At 41.4% G+C, this 19,882-nt stretch overlaps 2 protein-coding genes across 3 annotated transcripts in view; one reads left to right on the forward strand and one right to left on the reverse strand.

The window, feature by feature from the left end:
• Positions 1 to 1,113: 1,113 nt before the first annotated feature.
• Positions 1,114 to 18,452, reverse strand: wrap73 (WD repeat containing, antisense to TP73). 2 transcript variants are annotated; one of them, XM_080014460.1, is made up of 13 exons: positions 18,377 to 18,452; positions 16,017 to 16,093; positions 15,327 to 15,479; positions 14,148 to 14,264; positions 8,064 to 8,136; positions 6,898 to 7,001; positions 6,183 to 6,269; positions 5,361 to 5,495; positions 5,075 to 5,152; positions 4,856 to 4,958; positions 3,209 to 3,334; positions 2,484 to 2,675; positions 1,114 to 1,503 (listed from the first exon to the last, which is right to left on the reverse strand). In XM_080014460.1, the coding sequence occupies exons 2-13, from the start codon at positions 16,083 to 16,085 to the stop codon at positions 1,391 to 1,393; spliced, it is 1,350 nt and encodes a 449-aa protein (XP_079870586.1). In that variant the 5' UTR covers positions 16,086 to 16,093; positions 18,377 to 18,452; the 3' UTR covers positions 1,114 to 1,390. The 2 variants fall into 2 exon arrangements, with proteins under 2 accessions (XP_079870586.1, XP_079870585.1); XM_080014459.1 differs by having other exon boundaries at positions 16,017 to 16,116; positions 18,377 to 18,451.
• The window catches only part of tp73 (tumor protein p73), a gene marked incomplete at its 3' end in the record, with an annotated part of 48,791 nt that continues 43,184 nt past the window's right edge, over positions 14,276 to 19,882 (forward strand). The window contains exon 1 of the mRNA XM_080014461.1: positions 14,276 to 14,457. Within this exon, the coding sequence (XP_079870587.1) occupies positions 14,426 to 14,457 (32 nt within the window). The 5' untranslated portion in view covers positions 14,276 to 14,425. The remainder of the gene's footprint in view (positions 14,458 to 19,882) is intronic.

Consider the following 19,882-nt stretch of genomic DNA (forward strand, 5'->3'; position numbering starts at 1 on the left):
TAATTTGAGCCTGGCACTTGGTTTACATGGTTAATACTATCTATGTTAGATCTTCTGGATTAACATTTAGTATCACTGCTCCTCCGTCAGCTCTGAACTACGTTGCTTCCAAAGGTGATGCTTCTATTTCCATCCTTAATGCCAATAGGGGGTGCTTGATTCTGTGCATGTGTTTTCTTGCACGATGAGTTTGCATGGTTGTTTCTTTTTGAAAATAGTATATTTTTGATTTGTAAATACTACACTGTTTTTATTTATCCGTCTTTAACGTGGCTGTGAACTTCTTTGATGGAAGCGGTTGGTTTTAAATGTTTATAGCACATTAACAAGAGGGAAAGTTTCAGCTCTGGGATTTGCTAATAATAGTATTTACAACATTCTGTCTGAGATGGTTTTGGCTGTCGGAATAGATTTTGCTTTGGTGAACGAGGATGATTTGCACATCAAATATTGTCCAGAGTGATTCTTATTTGCTTGTTTAAAAGATAAACTATTAATGTCTATTATTGTCAAATCCAAACTGTGTAAATTAAACATTTGCAAATACAATTCCATGAGCATGTTCACTGTCATCCTTATGACATTTGAAGTTGCTTTTCCCTCTCAGCTCAGCGAGAGGAACTGTCTGGCGATATTGAGAGGTTTACATCCATTAAAAGCTGCTTCATGGTGTGACATCACAAACCGTTAAAACCTGTGTTGGACAAATACCAAAATGTTGATGTTCTTCAGGTGCACGCACACGTAATGTTGCAGGCTATCTATCTTTACAATCTTGGGAGAAACTAATATCCTGGTTGCATTGACAAAGACATTACCACCGATGTATGGCAGTTCTGCCTTTTTTCCAATTGAAATCTTTCATAAAGCTAAGTAGAGATGATTTCTAAAAATATAGGAAAATAGTCAGCTGTATGTAAATGCGCAGGCTGATAAGTAACTGGGCTAAAATTCATTTTGACCACAGCCAGCTCCCTGCAGACAATATCAAACCAACCTGATATTCTTGGTGACTGATCACACGATGATACTCAGAAAGATACACTAGTTTTAAAAAAGTTACTGACCTGAAGCAAATTATTATAACAAAGTTTATTAAAAATACTTGTACCATTACATAGAAAATACTTTGACCTACTGAATGAGGCAAGTCTACAAACCTGTGTGTGTCAGGAATGTCAAGTTTTTATGTTTTTCTCAACTACGTGAAAGAGACATCCTGCTAACTACTGTGGTAAACGTATAAATATGTGGTCGGCTCCCTTTATGCAACTCTCTAACAGCATCAAATACGACTCAACAAAATGAGTCGTGTTTGACCCTTTTGGTCCCCAGTTTTAGTTTGTTTCTTTTGGGGAATAGTGCTTGGTTTAGTGCGTTTGTGTGGGGGTCACTTGTCGTCTGGCTCGACCTCCATGTGGCACAGACAGAGCTGCTCCTTCCCGATGAGGATCAGCAAGTCCCCACTGCAGTGCCAGCTCAACGCCTGCACCTGGAAGCCGCCTGGGGGTGGGTGGTGAGAAATGACCATGACCAATAACACCCCCAAAAGTCAGATTTTGTACTCTTCTGCTGGTCTAAAAATAACTACCAAAGTGTATTTTAAGCATCAGTCCAGAACCAAAGAGAGCCGCAAAACCCCTCAGGGCTCGACATTAAGTCTTCCTGGGGCAAATAGAATGCCTCATGCACTTCTCTGATCGGGCAAGGGATAAATATATTTGATCTCTGTAATGTAAAATAAACTGCATACTGTATCACTGAAGCTGAGTGGCTGAGAAGTAAATTACACAATTATAATGAAAGCAAGGCATGTAATGAGAAAATCCTGAGCTATTTTAAATGAAATGTTATATTCTAAATATTTTTCTTGCTCCATTGTCTACTGACTGAGTGAAGAGCATTTTAATTGTTCAGTTAGAATTCTCATTTAGATTTGTTCACTGGAGAGATCTCTACCTCTATAAATACTTATTGTTTACTAGCCAAGATTGCGTTTAGCAAGGTAGATTTCAGGGGGATGCAGGTGATACGTCCCCCTTATGGACTCCACAAGACCTCTGAAGGTGTCCTGTGATACTCTGGCACTTTTTGTATGTACTAACCACTGCATACTGGTAACACCCCACAAGACCTGCCGTTTTGGAGATGCTCTGACCCAGTCGTCTAGCCATCATATTTGACCCTTTGTCAAAGTTGCCCAGATCCTTAAACTTGTCCATTTTTCCTGCTTCCATCACATCAACTTCAAGAACTGACTGTTCACTTGCTGCCTCATATATCCCACCCCTTGACAGGTGCCATTGTACCGAGATGATCAATGTTATTCACTTCACCTGTAAAAGGGTTTTAATGTTGTGGCTGATCGGTGTATATACTATACTGTGTATATACCTTATTTATTGTAATTGTTTATCAGCCAAGTAATATCTCTTAAAAAGCTTAATGTCAAGCCCTGCCCCTCTTAAGATCCAGGTAGTTACCTTCAGCAGGGACCTGGACAGAGACGCAGCCCGCGGAAGACCAGAGGTAGAGCTTGGAGTTTCCCGTGCACAGTGCGAGTCGGGGGCGTTTGGGGTCCCACTGGAAGCAGCGCACGGCCAGGGTCTGCTCCAGCACGGCCTCCAGGCTCATCCTCTGCATGTCCCACACCCACACGACGCTGGCCATGCTGTCTGTAGGGGGGAAACGTGGAAAGAGTCAGAGGTTTTCAAACTGTGGTCATAACATACAAGCATGTCATAGGATAAGATCAAGTATAAGACAAAAACGTATATCCCTGTAGATTGATGACAAAGCTCCGGAAATAATATTTTGCAATATTATAAAACATTTAAGTCTACATGTGAATCCTGGAATCAAGAAAGGTTACCTTTAGACTATCCCAGCAACATAACAGCCAAGATATTATTTTATTTGTTATTAGACACAGCCATCATGCACTATCCTTGTGGTTACATGTCCTTTCTCTCACAGGGATCCAAAGCCTAATTCTCATATATTTTTGAGCTATTTAATGTTTTTCGATAGCAATCACTGCTGTACTTTGACAAATAATACGTTGTTGCCTCATAATTTCAAAATGTTAAGCTTTCGGTAAAAAGTGGTATATGATCACTGACTTTACTTATTTTGTCTCTTTGACACTGAACAACTACAGCCATTATCAAGCACCAGCTTATATCACACAAGCTGCACCAGCTCATACCGTTCTTAGTGGCCAGATAGCGACTGTCCGAGCTAAAGGCCAGGGTGGAGACCCCAATCTTGGGGTTGGCTCTGTCTGCGTCTGGTTTGGCCACAGGAATCTGGAACGGCGGCTGATGGATTTCATCTGGAGGGCACCAAAAATGGAACAAAAATTAAATCAATGAAATCAATTCATGCAGATTTCTTTCAAAAATACATCTCAAATGGAGCTATTATGGGCACATGAACAGGAAATTGTAATAGTAACGAGTTAGCATAATCAGAAATACTTTCCTAAGGGAAATTGTGGAATTTAAATTAAAATATTTTGTTTTGAAAAATAGAGCAAGGAAACAATCATCTGTGTCATTTTTGATCCATCATGCATGCTCAGGTTAAATGGGAATTCCACAGCAAAACATACGAGACTCAAGTCATTTCACAAATCCTGGTTTAAATGTTAAGACTATCTTAAAAGTTGTTATTATAGGTCAGGATGTCTTGCAGCTTACACATACAGTATGCCCACTGGCTGCTCAAAGACGCTGCAACTGATTGCGAATTCTGAGTAGAGTTTGGTTGATATTCGGTTTTACAGGTCAGAGGTTAAACCGATGGTTTGATTTTATGCAAACCGACTGCACCGGTATTTGTCATTATATCATACGTTCTGGCAAATTAAAAAATTTGCCTTCATCAGCAACCTATGTCAACTGCGTCGCGGCGCTAAATCCAACTTGTATTGCATTAGTAATAAGCAATATGACAACATGATTAACATAATATTACGTTTGTTTATAAATGGACTAACTGAGCCACTAGTGCAGAGGCAGAAATCACAGAGGGGGCGTCCGGACCCCCTCTTCCTGGGAAAAACAGTTGTCCCCCTCAATATATCATTGTAAACATAACTATATAATTTTAAATGATATGACAATATGCATTGAAAGCAAAGCTGCACTTCCTTGCTCTCTCTTCTCTCCAACAGCAAGTTGGAGTCACTTGTCTCATTCGCTCCCCTTTGTCACAGTGTTCGCTCATTAAAGATGGCAAGTGCCAACAGTTTTGGGTTGACAAAGAAAACAGCAGGAGTGCTGATTGGAAATACTTCGCATTTGAGGCAAAACGTAAACCTAGAGAAGAGAATTAGTTTGGAGGGTTTTTTTTTAATCCAGTTTCTCAAGTTGCACGAGGTCGATGTAGAATTTTAATTATTATTTTGATGTTTAGAAGAAGAAAACTTAAGTTAAACGGTTGTGAGAAATTAAAACACAAAGTTATGCTGCTGATTCAAGTGCAATACCTAAAATGTGGTATACCGGTCCGGTGTTCGGCTTCATATCAAACCAGTTAGAAATTTTTTTACACCCTAATTCTGAAAGGAAATAAAGCAGGGACAAGGTGCCCAGGGACCTGGGCGCTCCACCCAAAATGATGGTGCATGCTATCCACATTGACTTCACATACAAGGATACAGGGCTGGGCGATAGAACAAAAAAAAAAAAAAAAAAAAATCCAACTGTCCCATTTCATCACGTCATATTTTTTGATGAATATCTCAGTATTTAGGGGATAACTATTGGTGGAGGAATGGAATCCACCTTTAAATAATGTGAATAATATAGGAGATTGGCTCCTGTTTAACTGCACTGTGTGTATCACCTACATTTGCTCTGGGTGTTGAACAGTGTGCTGCCCAGGCTGATGCTGTGGATTGACAGGTCATCGCTGGGAACCGCCGGCCGCTGTTCAACCTCCTTGTACACAGTCTGACCATACAAACAAATAGTCACAGTCTAACTACATCATCTGCAGAAACAGGGAGACTGATGCAAATGCTGTGTTGAGGTGTCATTTGCATGCTAGGTAGGAATACAGTACTCACAGTTTTTGGGTTACAGATGGTGGCTGGGTGTTCAAACTCCGTTATCTTCTTCCATGTGATGTGATTTAATACACGAACCTGGAAGGTGAGCATTACAGTATGCAGTGAGTTGTTTTTAAGCTGAAAGCCCCCTTTCAAATGAATTGCTTTACTATAAAAATGTGAAGTCATTTCAACTTGAACTAGTTGAACCATCAAGACAAAAAACACTGTCAACAAACCAAAATGAACATTGTTTTTTTATATTTAAATGTCTGCACGTTACTTGCTTGGTTTTGCTCCTTACCTTCTCATCATAGCTGCCGATGGCCAGAAACTGACTGCTGGGGCTCCATGTCACAGACTTTATTCCCAGCGACCACTCATAGGCGCTGAAGCTGCACAGTTGGCGGCCATCCAGGGAGTACAGCAGCACCTTGAACTGCAGGATCAGAAACATAAGAAAGTAGTTTGTTACCTTGTTTTTTAAACTCCCAATGCATCAAGTCTTATTACAGCATAATAATACAGTAACTATTGGAATAGTGTATTTTATTTTGATCTATATTGATCGGTATCTAAAGACATCTAAACCTATTACGGTAGGGGGGAGGGGGTGAATGAGACTGATCAGATAGCAAATAACCACATAAAAATACAAGTGTCAGTGCACTCAAGAAGCTGTTTGAAAACGTATTGTAGTCCAAAACAAAATGTAGCAGCAAGTGTAAATGCACCCAAACTGTCAAGAGACACACTGATGCAATTCCTCCCAGTGTGATGTTTGTGGAACTTTTCAGTGAAACATGAGAATGAGACATGGGAACGGAGATAAAGTCGCTTGCACCAGAGCAGCTGCCAAGCCGATCAATGTCCAAGAAAAAAATGTAAACGATACATATTAATCACAATGTCGATATGGGACATATTGCGTCCAGGCAGTCCACAGGTAGTCATTTACATCAGGCAACAAAGGACGATAATATTTACCTGGATACTATTTATGTAGATATACAATACAGGACGCATGTTTATTACAATTGTAAATGCAATGTTGTTAAAGCTCATCCACATACATTTTCGATATAATCACATGATGATACTGGGTGTGAAGCGGCCTTTGACTCACCTCCAGACAGCTGTCCCATACCGCCAATATGCAGCCGTTCGGAGACCATTCCAGCCCGGACAGATCCTGTGTCTCTGTCTCAAAATGCTGCAACAAAGTAAAAAAGCGTCCAAAATAGATTATACTTGATTATGTGAAGAAAAACTGTAACGACTTTTCGGACATGATAGCTACGGCACATCCTTCCACTTACTACGGTACAGACTGTCGCTTTGGACTGACCCGCTCTCTGCTAATTGTGGGTTGTTGTCATAGCGATGAAGCATTCTCAATGCAATGTGGGATGCGCTTCCCAACCTAGTGGCCAGTATGTCATCCAGGTACTTTTCACATCACATACTTCGATTTTGGAAGCAGCGTTATTCTTCGCACTCAAAAGACTTAAAGCATTTTCATGAGGGCCAAGTAATGGACTGAATATCAATGACTATTTAAAAAGTAGTAAATTCAATAAAGAAATAAGTGCCATTCAGTGGATTATTCTGTTACAAATTAATAAATAATAATTATAATTATATTTGCTATACATAAAAATAAAAAAAATCTTAAACATTTTTTGTTTCCCATAATTTAATCATGTCCTGGAGCTTCAATGCCTCACAACTATTCCAGAATTTCCAGAAACATGTTTATTTATTTAATGACTACAGCCCAGTGAACTATTCATTGTGATGATTGTTTTGATTTCCGGGAGGCATTAGTATTCAGTACTCACCCTGAGTAAGTGCCACCCGTCGCACACGAATATGCTCACATAGTCTTTGCAGTCACGCCGCTCAGCTAAGGCCATATAGCAGCCGTCCTTGCTGAAATCTATACCTGATATGAGAGGACGGCGGGGAAAGCAGAAAGATGTTTTTAGGCAACATCCAGATACGGTTACTAATATCAAACTGATCAAACACTTACTTTCCAAATGAAAATGTGGATAAAAAAACATTTAAGTAAGTATATGTGGAATAAAATGGTAAGTGTGTAGTGGTAATCCATAAGATTACCATAAGGTAATTAATACGATTATTCTGTTTAAAAAGCCCATATTTGATGGGATGCACGCGCTCCTCTTTATGTTGCTCCAGTTGTTGGTGGGGTCCGCCTTCCCCGGTAAGAATGCAGAGATTAGGCATATGCAAGAAGTGAAAGGCAGCCGCACAAACAGCACCGTTAGTTGTGCTCTGAGAACTGTTGATATGATGAACATTCAGAAAAACAGAACAGCAAAAATAATAATAATAATATACATATATATTTTATTTTTTTTAATCGACCAGAAGACAAATTTTAGACAGAAGAAACCGCAAAGAAAAAAAGAAAAATAAGTTCTCTACTTTTATACTTTCTATTTCATCATTTTATTACTTTTCACTACTTTCAATAGAATTCTGGGAATTTTAGTGCAATCCACTCCACACAGACGATCTTATGGATTTGCACTTTAATCTTCAAGCTTCTCAGATCTCCAATAACTATTCTTACCACCAGCTACAGCAATTGCATGAGTTTGTCATAAAAATGACTTTGAGTTCAACAAGCACGGCCCATTGGCCCTATCATTTATCTGACAGCCATGAGGATGTGTGGGTCACGCAGGGCCAAAACAGTGCATGTGAAACAGTAGGAGAGCCAAAGACAATCATTTCCCCAAGTCGCTGACAGGTCCGTTATGGGGAGCATGCCCCATTTACTGAAGATGGGTACAGCTGTCAGCAGAGAGTGCCCTAGTCTGGCTGGAGACCCAGGATCACGCCATAAGGTCAGAGTGTGATTCATGAGGTATCCTGCAATGAGAGCACCGGCCCTGTCCCCAGGTACTCCTGCTAATATAAACATGCTTATAAGCCGCATGAAAGTAAATAAAAAAGATCTGATCCCCATACTCACCCTTCTGACAGGCCTTAGGATACTTGATGTAGGACACAGCTTTGGTGCACAGCGACCACACCGTGACTCTCAGCTGTCAAAAGGAAAGAAAAAAAAAAAAAAAAAAAAGGATATATATCATCTTCAAGAGAAAGTATGGCAAGCAAGTAGTGGCGCATAAATACATCCCAGAACCATGAGAGACGTCTTTGATCTAGATTGGGCTTTTGAAGCCAGCAATCATTTCACATGTCAGTGACATTGCCCTGGAACAACTGTGTCTCTATTTGGACCCAACGCCTTCTGTCTTGCCGTGAGAGACACTGGCCTCTGCGAGAGCTTTATGACAACTAGATCTATGTAAGAGGAGCTTTGCTGAGGCTGTGATATGATGAGTGCTGAGCATTAAAGCTGGGTGTCAACAGTGGCCTATTAATAAGGGCTCAATCAGCTAGGCTACTAGCTTAATGAGACCTCCGAGAGCTCCTTGAGGTCCACAGCTTTGTCCATCAGCCCAGGCGTCGCTACACTACAATGCAGGCAGCATGGTTTGACTCAAAGCTAAACCTGAAATGACTGAGGCAAGTTGGCCATGTCTGAAGAGTTCTGAGTGGGACACAAGGCTGTGACATGAAATCCATCTTTCTTTCAGCTCAATCATTAGCGGTGGGGCTAGACTTATACTGTATATGGTAGTTGACTAAGGGTATATTTCTATCATCACACTTGGAAATACCAATAAAAACATGAAATAGGGACCAATAATATCTAACTGTACTTTCAAAAATCAAGGGTCAGCATACCATAAGACCAAAGGGGAAAAAACATTAAATTATGAGAAATTGAGCCTTCATCACAAGATAAATAGGGGAGAGAATCCAACCACACCTCGGTTGGAGGGTATCATCATGGCTGTTGTGGCCATGATGATACCCTGCAGCAAGCATCACCCTGCCTGGTCCATCGCACGCGTGACAAATTAACAGCAAGTAATGTAATCAAGCAACACTCGCTTCACGAATGACAAGGAAGTGCCAGAGATTAGCTGACTAAACCACAAAGCGGCGAAACAAAGACAAGGGCAGCCGGCTCACAAAATGTGCTTTGGTTTCAATTTAACAAGATTGATGCAAACAAAAGTTATGGCAGCAGGCCAACAGAGTGGCATATTCCTGTCAGGGGTCCAAAATAACGCATGGCTTCTTGATCTTTAAAAAATAAGCTGCACATAGTAACACTTGGGACTATTAAAGTGTTCATAAAATATGCTGTTGGCAGGTTGTGTACAAATCATTTCAACTTCTTTCTGCTTATGTTCACCAAAAGGGATGTGCCAAAAAGTGCACAAAGAATAACCTCATTCATTACAATCTATAAGAGAAATACAAATGTTGGGGGAAATGCTATCCATTTAGACTGCGTGCACAAATTGCCATGCATCACAGCCATAACAGTCGCCCTTTTTACTGCAACAAGTTTCAAAATAAGTTGTCTGGAACTATCTGAAAGGCAGGAGTCATTGTATCAGCAATCTAAACATCCACATGAAGCTTCTGAAAGTCAGAATTCAACTCTTTAAACGGGTTAAAATGTCAGAAAGCATGATGGTACAAGGCCTCACTTTATCATGCAGACCATAAAGTCTATTCTCAACACAGATTCCTGCAATAGCGATGGGATTCACTACCACTCCTAAAACGTTTTTTGGACCATAAGAATTTAGAACTGCCTAAAAGCTTTCATTAAGGGAGAGCACAGAACCATGGTTCTTGGACCCGCAGAGCTTCCTAGAGTGCCCAGACAGACTTGTGAACTTGGACACCGTCTGGCTGTCACCTAGCCGGGTTGAAGTGTCCGCACTCCTGTTGGCTCGACACATCCAGCTGTGCCGGCCCTGTAATTACACCTCTTTGCACGCTTTCTGGACATCCCCCTCGGACAGGGTGCCATGGCAACCACGGTCAACATGGCTCAAACACAAACACATGCACACTTCTTAGAAGCCTTGAACCCACAACATGGGGCATGGAGGGTGTAACATTAAACTGGCTGTAGGGAGCACAGTGCGAGGAACTAGGTGGGAAATGTTTGTCCATACAGTGTGGTATGCCATAGGATCTGGAGCTGGTAAAGCTACACTTCTACACTTTGGCTGAAGTATCGCCACCAAAGGTGAGCAGCAGCACTGGACGTGGAGGCTTGTGACTTGGGGGGTGGTGTGAAAAGGCAGGCCCAACAGCTGCTGTTTATCAGTCTAAGTAAAGGAAAACTGGCCATGGCACAATAATTAACTATTGTTCGCTGAAGGCCACAGTTTGGTTTGCTAGCCCCTAAAATCCACATTGGGCACTGTTTTGATCTCCAGAGGCACATGCCAGCGCGAATGTGTCCTATTGGGACATCACATGGGACAGCTGAAGCAAACTTCAGTCAGCAGATGTTCTAGGTATATTAGCAAAGGAAGTAGGTCCACTGGAACATGGGAGTCTGCTCAATGGAAATTCTTTTCACATTCCACTCATACAGCCAACACCCCTGTTCGCCACCAAGATCCATTAAAAAAAAATCACAATTACAGAACATCGCCCAAAGGAGAGAAATGGGGCATCACATGATCACTCGTATCACCGGCCACTGACAGCAGCACAGCAAGAAACTCCATCTGTCAGCCATTCTTGTTACGTTCCTAGATGTGTAGTGTGAGAGAGCTGGGTGAGTGTGTGTGATGCCGTATAGGCCCGTCTGTCGGCAAAGGATTAGGCTATGGACATTCCACATAGGAGGCCATCTCAAACTGATATAGCGCATTTCTCCTGTTACAGCCTCATGATTCTACCAAAGATTTGAAGCCTTCCCAGGCCCAGACATAGGTACGGCTCAGCTATTGTACTGCCGAACAGCAGCTGCTGCAGGTTCCGACACAGTGTATATTCTCATAGTGCTGCTGCCAACAATGCTACGTGTTGTGCTCCTGGAGCATGGTTCCAGGAGCACTGGCCAAGTATGCTAGTGCTAATCTGACTCAAACAATGTAGAAAACCATTAACGGTACTCAGCTTGCCACTGTCCTTGGCTGCAGTTTTTCCCCAACCTTATTTTATGGCTACTCAGCTGGTAAAGGTGGATTAGCATGGATACGTGGTAACATAGTGCAAGGTCCTGGGATAAACAATTGGAATTTAAATGTGAGATGACTTGAGTGGATGCTCACAATGCATAGCCAAGTTATTGGTACTTAGCCATTAAATCAGGGACATGGCGCCAACCCTAAATTCAAATTTTTCAAATATTTGTGCCTGAGGAGTTTTGTGTTCTCAGAGGGGCTTTTTGAGGAACGCATTTATGGCTAACAGGAATTGCAACAAGGCTATACTGAATGTGTGGCTACCTGTTGACTGACAGCGAAACTCCTGTTTATGCCACAGTAAATCAGTCCCTTTAATAAGCACCATCTGCTCTACAATGAAAGCAATACCAAAGTAATAAAACAGAAAAAAACCTATAACAATAAAAAAAAAGATGTATCCAACTGTTGAACTAAATAAACTCCAGAAGCCACAGACATAAACACAATGAGACATGTGCATGAACACACAGACCCACACAAACAGTGCGAGCCATAAGCAGCTGTCCCTAAACAAGTTAATATAGAAGGCTGTTTATGAGTGGGGCTGAAATTCAAGCCTGACACGGACACCCGTCTGGCACAGCCTTAATGAAACCTTGGGTGAGGGTGAAGGCAGGGTCAGTGGGCCCCAAGGCAAGGTGGCAACCATCGCCACCGATGCACCTGGTAGATTAAGTCTGCATCTCTAATCGGGAGAGGAAGTTAAAAAAGAGGAAGCCTTAAATAAATGCTGCCACTGGAGTAGCAGAATTGTCTATTACTATGAACTACCTCCAACACCATTTATTCCAGAAATCATATGAGATTGTTGACTTTTGAGACATTTTCTTCAGCAGGCCAAATAGAACAAGTCACATGTAGCATTTAGGCAATGTGCCTTTACACATGTACACAGAAACTATTACTCACACCACTGAACTGCCAAAGATGCCCAGAATGTTTACCTCCCATGGCTGGAGTCTACTCTAGCCTTTTGGACAGAAATTCTTTAGACTGTTTACGCCACAGGTCTTAATGCCAAGTGCCGATTTGTTGTCTATATCACCATTTTCTGCCCTCTTTTCACCAACATTCCACGTGATCCATATGGAATTCTCTTGTTTACATCAGACAGTTAAAAAACAAAAAAAGAACACAATCAACCCCCCATTTGCGCTTCATATTTCAGCCAATGAACACAGCCCATTCACCATGTGCCATGAATGCAGGTGAAAAACAAATTATTTTTTTTCGTCGACTTTCAGGGAGCAGCCCTATTGACAATTTTTTTTAATTTATGTTTTTAATACTTACATTGCCTTCATCTGCATTTTTGTCACAGACAGTTGGTATTGATTCCTCTTTCTTTTAAAAGATTTGTGCTCGTCTCTGCAGCCAACAACAGAGCAGTTCCTATACTTAGCTCTTAGCGTCGCGTCCAGTGGTCCAGTTCTAATTCTATCGAGTCTCAATGTGACGTAGAACTGAGACGAATCTGAATGGCTTTTTGAAACATTTTCAAAAGTATTCTGAAATACGCAGTTCACAAAAAAAAATTACTGGGTTGTTTTATTTCACCGATTTTGTGTTAGTAGGCCCATCAGAGACCCGAATGTGTGTGCACAAGCACTGAAAAAGTGAGTTTTTCATTATAGGTCCCTTTAATGCATATTAAAGTGTCACCATTCACAAAACCTCCAATTGATTTGTTATTTTCCTTTTTCCCACATTTAAGATGCATGGGTCCCATTATCCACAAAATGTGAGGAACGCTGATATCCAGAACAATGTGAGGGGGACACACCCTGTTTCAATGAGGGGCACCTTGTGTGCCGTGCTGCACCGCCACCTACTGCTACATCATGAGACCTTTTAAAACGCTTTTAGATGTAATACATCACAGGTTAATTGTAATTATACATACCCTAAACACACTATTTTAGTCTCTGACTCATAGAAACAACAGAATGTGCACCCTCCATTTGTCTGCGACATCTTGTCATCATATCCTACACGGTACAACGCTGACAGATTCCTCCATGGGGAGGATGCCTCCATTCTATCCTGTTTCCCCCCCCCCTTTTGCATCTTGAAGATGCAGACAGACACAAAGCAGAAATGCCACAGACATTTGCACTCCCTGCAACCTTCCGCAGTCGGCACACACTTGCACGTTGGGCTGCAGCACCTGTCAGATGATGCCTGAAATCAGGTTGAGGGTGGTCGACAAGGCCCCAACCTGGCGTGGTGCCCTGGCCATACTTGACATCGTCCAGCGGCAAGCTATGCCCCATCAGCCCTGTACTCGGCACAGTGCGAATGTCAAACAACAGAGTCGGGAGGAGTAAACTAGAGTTTACTGTAGCTTCATTATTCCACATTTCACTCTGCAGACCTTTCCAGATGAACCTTTAGCATTCAGATCCGTCTGGGCCACGAACAGAAGCAGTTTTTACGAGCCTCCGTCCAGAGATCTATGATCATTTAGAGTGATTTATGGTATACCATTAGGATGCTTTAATTTTAATTTAACCTTAACCCTAATCACTTATGATGCAATTCATGTTCTCAAACATTTTCAAGTACTGAAGTTAGTCAGATCCAAAATAAATAGCCGACCAAATCAAACAGAGCGTTACAGGAAAAAAAGCAGACGAAACGTTACATGTGCCAAACACAACATCGCTATCAGGTATTGCTGGCAAAGGAAATACCAGAGCTACGTCGGAAGGGGTACAAACACATTGCACCCCTGTTCCGGTGGCACTTGAGACCAATGCATGACAGGATGCTAACAGGCCAAGCAGTGAAACCGCCCTGAATATGCAAGGTGGGTGGGGCGGGGGGCACAGAGGGGCTTCAAGGAAGGCTCTGGTGTCTGGCTATTTTGAGGCCTCCCTCCCTTGTGAGACAGCAACAGTTGACACTAGACAGACGTACATATAAACACACGCAGACTGAAGCACAGACACACGTACAGACGGTGACTTCACACTTACATGGAACTCGGTCGTGTTGAGAATGTGACGACCGTCTGGGCTCCAGCGCGACGAGACTAGTCCGATTGAACCCTCGTCAATCTTACAGTGCCAGTCGGGCTGCTCGAGAGACCACACCTGCGGAGCGTGAATGACCGAGAGTGTGACAAAAGATAGAAGATAAACGGGAAGACAAACAACCATCCCTGCATCTCCCCAGTCTCCCGGTGTCGTCTTCATCATCTTCTTCTTCTTCAGCTACACAAACTGTAGTGGACACCAGAGGAGCGCCAGAGACCATGAAAGACCGCCGCTGGTTACCCCTCCAAAGGTAAGTTGCTTCCACTTTTATTTCATGGGCAGTGAAATAAAAACAGTACCCTTGATACAACTTATTATTGAAAGGTCTAGCCCTCTATTTTACTACTGGTAAAGGTTAAAGAAAAGGTTTTGGATTTAATTTGAGATCACAAATGGGTCTAAAAGACATTTGGGCCCTCCAGTGAAATTATTTTATTGAAACCAAATATATTTTGTACTTTTATTCTCATTTTAATATTTTAAATAATATATGTAGTTGCACTGTTTTTAAACTTTTCTTTTGGAAAGAATGTGGTTCTCACTAAAGACTTAAATAATCATAGAGTTTGGGAAACCGTTTCCTAATGCTATGGCAGCATATTAGGATCTTGAGAGAGAATTAGAGTTGCACGTTATAACATAAGAATAATGACATGAATGTATCATAAATGTTGCATAACATTGTCACACACGTAATCAGCCCAAATAAAAAAAAAACATCAGTACACTTCTACCTACCCATTCATCATCTTTAGGGACCCACACAGGAATTGGACATACTCAGGGTTGTACTTTTAAAAAAAATCTGACAAATACTTTACAAGCCAGACAAAATATATTTGAAAATAAAAACAAGATTAAAAAAGGTCACACCAAAAAAAACTGTCATTGTAAGATTTTAAATGTAGGCTTTAAGTCTGGAAACTTTTTATGTTGAATTTCATTAATGAGAAATTAATTTATAGTCATTTATACTCATTTCCAATGCACAATTTGAGTGAATTCACCTAGAATTTATATTTTCTTACTAGCTCATGGCCAAAGAGGGACGTAAATCAGTAGTCCACTCAGTCTCCCTCTAGGTTTTTTGTTATAATCTTCTCCTGCTCAGTAGCCTACCTGCACCAGGCCTCTTTTGTACATAGCACAGAGAATGAAGAGCGAATCTGACGACCACTCCATGTGGCCAATCTGGTCCAGGCAGGTGTAAAGGTTCAGGATCTGCAGGGTGTTCACATCTCGCACCACCAGTCTGTACTGCACACAGGTCGCCTGAAGGACACACACACTCACACACGTTTTAATTTTGGCATTAGCTAAATTTAAGACAAATTTTGAAGTAAAAGAAAAACAAACTTAAGAAGTATTTGTCCTTTGAATATTTACTATATTATGGTAAATATAATGACTTGGGTTGTGTTTTCACCATGGAGCAAACACTTTCTGCATTCAGACATTGTATTATTTTCCACATTGGGAAAGGCCACATCCCTCATAATAACTGAATTAATTAATACATGTATTCAAGTTTTTATTACGAAATAAAAAACAAACAAATAATAGCCTTAATCTGATTTCAGACTTTTATTTCAATTTAACTTATCAATGGCTCATGGACACAACACACACACACACCAAAGAACCTGATTGAAAACATCAAGACTCTTCGAGGGAACTTGACTGGTCTTTTTTTTCCCCATATTATCCACCTAATAGGCGTTTCAGGATTTGTTGAGCATTTACATAACGTTTATAAGCTTAAATTCACACTATGTATTTAACCCAAAGAAAATGAAAAAAATCACTTACCAAGTATTTGCCATCTGGAGAAATTTTGCAAAGCTGGTTGGACAGCTTGAAAACCTCAGAGAAATTCATCTCACTGTCTCCACATACATCAGACAAGGCACTGAATTAGGAAACATATTTACTAATTAATTCAAATGTTCTCAACTTCTTCACTGTATGAGAGCAGAGAAGTTATGCTGTGTGTAGGTCATTTTTTTTTTTTTTTTTTTTTTTAGAGCCTTTTTTTCTGTGGTGCAGTTAAATGTATGAGCATGAGATGGCACTCTAGATCCAAGAAAGGGAACATATTTCCTATATTTATTCTGTATGAAACAACACTTAATTAATCCTGGAGGAAATTAAGGAATCTGTCGCAGATTAATTCTAATATAGATGACACATTAGAATTGTACCATAGTCTGAACTACTTTTTAGATGATAAAAGGAAACTTGGATAAAGCAGGGGTTACTACCAATTGACAATCACCCTCAGTCAACTTAGACCCTTAATCGATTTGATTAAAAATTAAAAATAAAAAAAATACTTCTTTTAGGTGGTGTTATCAGCATATTGAAATCACAAGTATTATATTTATATACGGTACCGTTCAGCTACACCCTTAAAACCACCTGCCAAATATTGTGTAGCTCCCCCACATGCTGCCAAAACAGCTCTGACCGGCCCAACAATGTTTGGGTGGGTGGTACGTGTCAAAGTAACATCCACATGAATGCCACGACCCAAGGTTTCCAAACAAAACATTTCCCAGAGCATCACACTGCCTCCGCCGGCTTGCCTTCTTGGCCGGCTTTCTTCCCATAGCTTTGCCATCTCTTCTCCAGGTAAATGACACATGCACCCATTCACATGATGCAAAAGCAAACATGATCCATCAGACCAGGCCAACTTCCTCCACGCATTGATGCGCATGGGGTGCAAAGGCTAGCCCATCTGGTCCCACAGAAGAGCTACTGTAGCACAAATTTCTGAAAAAGTTAATGCTGGCTAAGTTGTCAAAACACACAGTGCATCGCAGCTTGCTGCATAGTGGCAGAACGGTTAGAGTGCCCATGCTGACCCCTGTCCACCGCCGAAAGCGCCTACAATGGCCACGTGAGCATTAGAACTGGAGCATGGAGCCATGGAAGAAGGTGGCCTGGTCTGATGAATCACGTTCTTTTAAATCACGTGGATAACCGGGTGTGTGTGCGTCCTTAACCTGGGGAAGAGATGGGACCAGGATGCACTACGGAAAGAAGGCAAACCGGTGGAGGTAGTGTGATGCTCTAGGCTGTTCTGTTGGGATACCTTGGGTCCTGGCATTTATGTGGATATTACTTCAGCACGTACCACCCACCTAAACATTGTTGCAAACCACGTACACCCCTTCATGGCAATGGTATTCCCTGATGGCACTGTTCTCTCTCAGCAGGATAATGTGCCCTGCCACGCTGCAAAAATTGCTGCTTAGGAACGGTTTGAGGAACATTACAAAGAGTTCAAGGTGTTGACTTGGGCTCCAAATTCCCCGGATCTCAATTCGATCGAGGACCTGCGGGATGTGCTGGAACAACAAGCCCGAACCAATGGGCCCCACTTCACAGCTTACATGACTATAAAGGATCTGCTGCTAACATCTTGGTGCCAGATACCACAGGACACCATGTGGTTTTAATGCTGTGGCTGAGCTGTGTATATACAGTAAAATTCCATGTATTGACTACTCATGCTCCTCAATAAATTCAGCTACTGTAGACAATTAACACACAGCTTCAGAATGTAAAAGTTGAATATTGGGTTCACAGCATTGATCATCTTGTGGGTATATTTACTTATTTTTATTAAATCCATTTAGCTGGTTGGCTTTTTTTCTATATTATTAATATTTGATTGTCTCCTATCAATGTAAAGCACTTTGAGTAACATGGTGTTTGAAAATTGCTGTACGAATGAAGCTTATTTTTAATCATTATTATTGCTATTATTAATAATATTTAAGGCGGTTGATGCTAAAGTAAGATTATGTTGATATTAGTGAAATGATTTCCTGAATTTCATAATCTTGTGTAACAAACGAGCCAGTTCATCAAGCAACAGGAGTAAATTACAGACGCGCCACAATTCAGTCTGCATAACATAACGAGGATTTGTGAATATTTGTACAGTTTGGTCACCGAGGTCACTTGATAAACAGCTCTGACGTTTTCAACTCTATCGACAATATCATCTCACTCTCTTCATTCAAGCCGATGCTAATGCTAGCCCGAAGCTAACAGTTAATCGCCTGTCTACGAAAGTAACAAAAAGTGGCGTAGAACAAACGTCATGTCCCGACAAACAACTAGAACATACATCCACAGAATCAACATTCGCTTCTCACATGGAGGACGAGATTCATTCACAGATTCGTCGAAAACTTTCCATAGTTCACAAGCTGCCTGCCGCGCAGGAGGACAAGCTGCAGCCGATTGTTTTTAGTGGTCGGTGACGTCAGAATGCGCGGTCCAATCAGCATTGGCCTACAAATGCCTTGCACCGGTGGGAAATGTAGTTCAACTCTGACTGCTCCGAACGCGGTCTGCCATTAACGCAAGGGAATCGGCCATTCCGAGTCATCTCCGCTTCTGAACTAAATGTGTCCCGTGGCCTCTATTCGGGAAAGGTGAACGCCCGCGGTAAATGTGTGTTTGCTTCGCATGCTTGTAAATTCTACAAGTATCTGCGCAGGAACTAAAACTACAGAGTAGTGTAGAGCCATGTACCAAGTTTAACGTGTATTCAACTAAAAACCCATGGAAAGGGTACTTTGTTCAGGGTTATCGGTGTGTGTCGCCATATTTCTGGGACATCAATTCTGTTATCTATGAAAACTCGGGCCAGGGCGATCTTCCCCGGAATTCCGATTTGATATTCCACCGTTCCTTTGTGCCGTTCTGAGAAGGAGAACGGAATTGTCCGAGTTCCTGTGTTGCTGGAACACACCACAAGTTACATCGCTTTAAAAATGGGTTAAATTGCTGGTGTTGCTTAAATGTATGTCAGCGCTGAAAAATGTGAATTTAAGACAGATACAACAATATAAACAGAATAAGATCTAAATAACAAGTTATGTAAACTCTTTAAACACAATGATCTCGCTATTAAATCCGCCTTGGTCTCTTGGTTGTAGGGAAATGTAGTTCAACAGTAACTGCAATTAAGAAAGTAGTTACAACACTTTCAAAACGGGTTAAAATCCAGGCTGGTGTTGCTTAAATGCATTGTCAGCATTAGAAAAAAACACAATGACAGTAGATCTAAAGATTAAAAAAGATCTAAATAGATTACAAGTGTATTTTTTTTTTTATTACAGCGTTTATTACGCTACTGGGACGTTTCCAATTAAATGTCAACCTTTAAGCCCATCAACGTTGCGTTTCATCGACATCTTCCTACAGGTTTAGCTCAGTAAACCCTGCAACTGAACTATGGTTGTTTTCATGCGCTTCCTTGTGCCTCTGGTGAGCTGGGTAAAAATTTCCCGCTTGTGTGCGCTCAAACCGCGGCTACCGCCTCTCCGCTTCCCCTAGCGCGCCTCTCCATCTCTGGACTTCTCATCCGCAAAGCTCACCCTTTCTTGGATGGAAGCATATCGCATTCTCAGCTCTGTGATTTCTTTCTTGCATTTCCCGGAAAAGTCAATCGTTCCCATAGCTTGTTATCAACTTCAGGAGTCGGTCGATTTCTTTTTATGGAGGGTCATCCCCATGGCATGATAGATTATAAAAGCCAGGTGCTCTGCGCGATTTTATGATACATTTCGATTTGCGATCACTAAATCCTGGTAAGTTAATATTTTTTTTATTATGTATGGTAAATGATATGGCTTGAGGGTTTAAGTATTTAG

The sequence above is a fragment of the Zeus faber genome, assembly GCF_960531495.2.
Source record: "Zeus faber genome assembly, chromosome: 15".
NCBI lineage: Eukaryota > Metazoa > Chordata > Actinopteri > Zeiformes > Zeidae > Zeus > Zeus faber.